The sequence below is a fragment of the Silurus aristotelis genome (genome assembly GCF_946808225.1).
Source record: "Silurus aristotelis genome assembly, chromosome: 27".
NCBI lineage: Eukaryota > Metazoa > Chordata > Actinopteri > Siluriformes > Siluridae > Silurus > Silurus aristotelis.
The window spans coordinates 16570551-16577044 of NC_139600.1; the positions used below are offsets into that span (position 1 = coordinate 16570551).

The window sequence follows — 6494 nt, forward strand, 5'->3', positions numbered from 1 at the left end:
CCTGTCACTCTGTAAAGGAGGTGTGTCTTTTATACCTGTCACTCTGTAAAAGAGGCGTGTCTTCTATGTCTGTCACTCTGTAAAGGAGGCGTGTCTTCTATAACTGTCACTCTGTAAAGGAGGCGTGTCTTTTATACCTGTCACTCTGTAAAGGAGGCGTGTCTTCTATGTCTGTCACTTTGTAAAGGAGGCGTGTCTTCTATAACTGTCACTCTGTAAAGGAGGCGTGTCTTTTATACCTGTCACTCTGTAAAGGAGGCGTGTCTTCCATACCTGTCACTCTGTAAAGGAGGCGTGTCTTCTATAACTGTCACTCTGTAAAGGAGGCGTGTCTTCCATACCAGTCACTCTGTAAAGGAGGCATGTCTTCCATACCTGTCACTCTGTAAAGGAGGCGTGTCTTCTATACCTGTCACTCTGTGGGTGAAGTTTCATTTCTATATCGATTTCCACAATACACTTTGTCTCAAAGCAGCTTTACAGAATTAAAGGATGAAGGTGAATGAAGGTGAATGAAGTGTTTGTCCCTGATGATGAAGCCTGGAGTGACTGTGGTGAAGGAAAAAGGAACTACTAGAAGTTTGAGATCTGAGAGAGCGTGATGGATTGCAGCGTGTTAGAAGACTGGAGAGATACATGGGAGATAAACCATTTAACTTCTTTACCTGTCACTCTCAGTAAAGGAGGCGTTGCTTTACCTGTCAGTCTCACTGAAGGAGGTGTGGTTTGTTTACATTTCACTCTAAGTGAAGGAGGCGTGTGTTCTATATCTGTCACTCTCACTAAAAGAGGTGTGGCCTTTTACTCCTTATCACAATAATGTTTTATGTTTTTAAATTGTATCTAAATCTTAGCCTGTGTTATTTTTCAAACACAGGATTGAAAGAAGAGGAGCAGCGAGTGTGTGTGAGTGTGTGAGTGAGTGTGTGTGTGTGTGTGTGTGTGTGTGTGTGTGTGTGTTTGTTTGACGTGCACTGTGGGAACACCTGTACAGTTTTTACTCGCACCACACAGACATGCAGGTGAAAGATCAGTCACTTCAACACCTGCCTGAAACAACAAGAGCACCAGCACTGTGATGCAACACACACACACACACACACACACACACACACACACACACACACACACACCGCTGTGGGGGCTTTGAGGGAAAACCCCAATAAGCACCTCTAAGTGTGTGTTCATGCGTGTGTGTCCTACTCAGGACAACCCCTGGCTCACCATCACAGAGATTTGGAGATCATACAGACACACACACACACACACACACACACACACACACACACACACACACACTGAGCATGAAACATCCAATCATGCACAGATACACAAGACACACACACACACACACACACACACACACACACACACGCTGAGTTCTAACACATAGAGTGTTATGCAATGTTCTGAGATGAAAGTGTGGTACATGTTGTCGCCCGCATGCTGCAGGACGTACGGCTTTACGATCATCACGCAGCTTCTAAAGGAAGTGTGTTTACTCACCTTCCTCCATGCAGGTACTCTAACGCCTTTCATTCACCACTGCACACACTGAAAGCCCACATCCAGCTTGTATTCGTGTGTGTGTGTGTGTGTGTGTGTGTGTGTGTGTGTGTGTGTGTGTGTGTTCACCTCAACCACCCTTATGTCATTTAAAAGTATCAGTTCCTTTTCAGTTCCTCATCCAAACACACACACTCGCACACACACTGGGCCAGATGTGCTGACATGCACTCAACTCTACTTAAGTGTCATCAAAGGAGATGATTCACAAAGACCTGAAAGAAAAAAAAGGAAGTGAGTGAATGACAGGATGAGAGAGAAACAAGATGGCCGCCAGCCAGCCAGTGTAATTGTAGCGTGTGTCATACACTCAGACGACACGCGACTCGGACTGATGACATCATCGATTTTACCACATGACCCTTCGATTTGTAGATGGACTCTTCGGGGTTCCTTGAAGGTTTCTCTCTTCGTTTAGAATTCTAACATTCTTTTTTGAAGGTTCTCCTCTCTTGTTTCTGCAGTAAATGAATTTCTGAAGGTTCCTTCAGAAGGCTTGGCCAACAAACTCTTCTCCAGGCTGAATCAGAGCACACTTTTGTGGACGCCGGCGGACGTCAAGACGGAGTGTGTCCCAAACAGCGAGTGTGAGGTACATACTCCAGATTATTGCTCTTTATTTTGTCTTAAATAATAATCACAGCTTTTCTAAAAGGATTCTACTTAGAAGTTTTTGAAAGTCAACCCCCTAAAACTTTGACTGGTTCCCTCAGAAGAACAAACCCGAAGAACTTTCAGAACTTTAGATGGGGTTTTTTTGTTTATTAGAACCTCTTTAGTTCTTTGTGTTTGTCCGTTTGGGAAACTCATGAATGATTTTTATATATCAAACTTTCTATCTGTGTTTTTAAAAAATACTTTCTAGCAGAAAAAGTTGAGCACAACGGTTTGGTTTGGGTTTTTCAGAGTGTAATCATTTTTTTATTTTTTTTTACAAGTTGGGTTATTTGGTTGGTTTGTTGTTTCTAAAATGATTCCAGTTGATACCTTTCCAGAAACAAAACCTTTACGAACTGAAGATCTGCTGCTAGCTGGCTTCTTTATCAAGTGTTTATGGAGGATCTTTTAGATTGAAAAACTTTAGTACTTCTACTAATGGTCCTAATTAGAGGACGTTCTGTTAAAGGTTCTGATAGAACAAATTGTTTTCTAACTGACATTCTAAGAAGCTTTCATTGGGTTTCACTTGGGTTTTTAATGTGTTGAGAAATGCATGATGATGCTTTGTACCTCAAAGAACCTGAAGTATAGATGATAGTTAAAGCTCTATAACGTCCTCCTAGAAGACAAAACCTAGAACAGTACAGGAACAGCCCGAGAACCATGTCCAGGCCCTGAAGCAAGGTCTCAGAGCCTCAACCTGCTCCACTCTGCTCAATACTGGCACACAATGGTTGACCCTGACCTCTGACCCCTGCCTCGTTCCAGATCGGGATTTGTGAAAGAGCATGTAATTGTATTGCGTACGCATGTTTGAGAAGAATGGCAGCAGAAACACCATCAAATGATGGTACTATTACTATTATTATTATTATTATTATTATTATTATTATTATTATTATTATTATTATTGTTGTTGTTGTTGTTGTGAGTGATTTACTCTAGAAGAGCTTCCAGAAGCAGGTTCTCATAGTAACATTGAAGAGGTCATAATACATTACCACAATAACCTCAATAGCCATATCCCTCAATGTTCTAGATAAGGAGACAAATAGACTGTAAGATGTTTTTTATCTATTTATTGATACATGTGATGTTCAGTAAACCAGTTCCTGTTGTCACTCACGTTAAAGCATCTATAACTTCTAATGTTCCTCCAGCAGCCTCTTTTTACAACTTCAACTGATACGTTACAAAACATTGACACTCCAGAATCCAGAATTCTGCAGCATTACAATATCAAAACCTTGAAATTCAAATCATTCATATTATTTTTAGAATTAAAGGTTTCTTCAGATTAGCTTGAGGGTTGGTGTGATGTTCACCGAAGTGTGAGAAGATCTCGTGGAAGGACGGACCCCAGTGAGAGTTCGAACATCTCGCTTCGTTTCCCCCAAAAACGTCGTAGAACTCGTAAAGCGTCGATTCTAATCAGTTAAGAACACCTCCATATCAACCTGTCCTTCTTATTCAGCGTCCCCACAGTCCTTTTTGTCCCTAATCAGATATTCAATACCCTTTCACCTCTGACCCTTGACCTCGCACTTCTACAGAAAAGGAGAGACACAAGACCATCTGAAATCGTTTTAACTCCCTTTTTATTCCTGAATGGGCTCCAGAACATTCCGGAAAGATTGTGTGTGTGTGTGTGTGTGTGTGTGTGTGTGTGTGTGTGTGTGTGTGTGTGTGTGTGTGTTTATGGCATGAGTAAACAAGAAACAATCCAGATGTAAAACAGAATTCTCTAAAACAGAGTCAAGCCAGCTTGAAAACTCCACATTCCGTATCTCGAAAATAACTTCCTGTTGGTTTTTTCTCTCTTTTTTTAACATATTCTTCAGAGCTGTAAAAAATATACTTTTTGGAAATAAATAAATATATATAAAATAAATATATGTATGTAAGAGAAAAAAAAAATTGATAGACTACAATTGCAAATTTGGATTCCAGAAGGTTTGAACAGAACAAAGTCCTGACAGCGAGAGAAATTCCATGGAGTTTAGGAGATTGTGGATTGTCATATTCCGAAACCCAAAAGATGCTGCTTGATCTGAATTTTTTTCAATGTCCATCTCCATTTCCAAGAATCAGAAAGGTCTGATCGTGTCCTTTAAACAAAAAAATAATGAACATCTTCCCCAGAAGAAACCATCCTGATCTCTTGAATGAATTCTCCCCTGGATCTTGAAGTTTCCTAACATGCCACATGAGCCAGATGTCCTTCTCCAGCTTTTGTTCCTAATCAGGTGTTTCCTTTATGTCCAACAAGCTGATATTTGTCTCAAGATAACCTTTAGATCTAGAGTGAATCTTTCAAGAATTTTGCAACCCTGTTGACTTGATGTTCCAGAAACAAAAGAATCTGTGGAGATAAGAGGTCTTTCCTAGGTGTCTTCTCAACCACAGAGACATTTTATGTGCACTAACCATAAGAACGCATAAATGATGTTGGTGTTAGCTCTCTCCACCAAATAAGGGTTTTGCACCTCCATCAGAGTGATTTTTCATTCCTCCAGAAACAAGAGTTGTGATGGGAAGAAGAACAGCTCCAATGATCAGACCCATCGTACCCCGGACCTCTTTGACCAGAGTGACCTTTTACATCCTCCAAAAACAAGGAATTTATAGATGCTTGGTGTTGTTTAGTGCTTAACGTTTCATCTGCTCAAGTGGATCCACCAAAGACTGGCAGATCTTTCCAGGAGTGTGTCTCCCACTCTGAGGTAACCATTTCTACCCCAAACCAAAGGGCTTTTGTTGATGTTCAGCGATGCTGAGATGCAAATCTTTGGTCTCAGCTTTGTCCCAAGGCGTCTTTGTAAAGCTCGGGCACGCGGTCGGGGTCGACGGGTCGCGGGAGGAAGTGCGTGAAGCGCTGGTACCTCCTGGATCGAGCGCCGTCTCGAGAAGTGCCGTCTTTGTTCAGGGCCACGAAGTAGTGCGGCCCTCGATCGCCGTGCCGGTAAAGGTTAGACGAGTAGGTGTTGTACCAGTTCTCCTCGAAGTGCTCACGGAAAACACACTCTGCCGTTAGTTTTTCCTGGAGAAAAGAAGAAGAAAAAAGTAGAAGGTTAGCAAGAAGGTCATTTCTTTATGTCTGTCCCCTGTTGGTTATTCAGGGTATTACAGTTTACGTGATAAAGGTATAGCAACGTTTCTACATAAATGAACATAAAGAAATGTTTAAGGAGGAACTTACAGAGCCGTACAGATGACCTTTGTTGTCCATGGCCAAGTAGTAGCCGCTATCAACACCACGGATGCTCACCAACCCCACAGCCAGGCTGATGAACTCCAGAATACCTGCAGGACAGGAGAAAATAAAGACCAACATTAATTACATCATCAGGATAGATTTTATACTGGAGAAAGAATTCAACAGAGGAAGGAGAAGAAATCCAGTACCACAGTTATAACCCACTCATCAGTATATTTTAATGGCATTTCTAGCATAAAAACACTTCAGTTCCATAAAATATCAACAAATGAAAATAGTTTGTGTTTGGTTCTGTAAGGAGTTTAGCACTGTATACACACTTCCAGGTTAAAGATATAGGAGAACAGGACGATGGAGGAGGAGAAGAAGAAGGAGAAAGAGAGAAAGGAGAAGAACGAGAGGTAGAACGTGAAGAATTAGGTGAAGAAAAAGAAGTAGAATAAGGAGTGGGAAAATGAAAAGCAGGAGAAGATGAGGGAGAAGGTGGAGAAGATGAATGAGAAGGAGAAGAAGATGAGGGAGAAGCAGGAGAAGATGAAGAAGAAGAATTTAAAATCAAGTAAGATGTTTTTTTTTCCTACTTACCGAAACTGCTGTGGTCTTTCCTCGTGCCCTGCACGGTTCCGTCCTGCAGGATCTCCAGGTGGAACCCGGTTCTGCAGTACAGCTGCCGCCGCCGCAGGACGCCGCGAAGGTGCGCGAACTCGGCGGGGGGCGAGAGCGCGCTGCGCGAGAGCCGCTCCGCCGCCGGGGCCAGGTGCGCGTGCAGTAGGAGAGAACCGGGAGTCGCGACAGAGACACCGCTGCCTGGGACACCGAGCACGAGCGCACCCATCATCACCAGAGATCAAAGTTGCCGATAAGGTGTGTGTGTCCGTGTGTGTGTCTCCGAGTGTGTGTGTGCTATTGCGCGTGCTTCGGTCTGCTTAATAAGACTATTCCTGGCGCACGAGCCTTTAAATACGTCCCCTATGCAAATGCATCTCGCTCTTGACGTATGCAAATGAGAAAAATCCGCTACTACAACCACCAGCCCTGACCGCCCACCTAT

The 6494-nt window shown here is 42.7% G+C and overlaps 1 protein-coding gene across 1 annotated transcript; it reads right to left on the reverse strand.

Moving 5' to 3' along the window:
- Positions 1–3861: 3861 nt before the first annotated feature.
- Positions 3862–6281, reverse strand: fgf20a (fibroblast growth factor 20a; the record flags this gene model as incomplete). The annotated part of the gene is made up of 3 exons (XM_083533051.1): positions 3862–5266; positions 5426–5529; positions 6029–6281. The coding sequence occupies 3 exons, from the start codon at positions 6279–6281 to the stop codon at positions 5021–5023; spliced, it is 603 nt and encodes a 200-aa protein (XP_083389177.1). The 3' UTR covers positions 3862–5020.
- Positions 6282–6494: the final 213 nt, after the last annotated feature.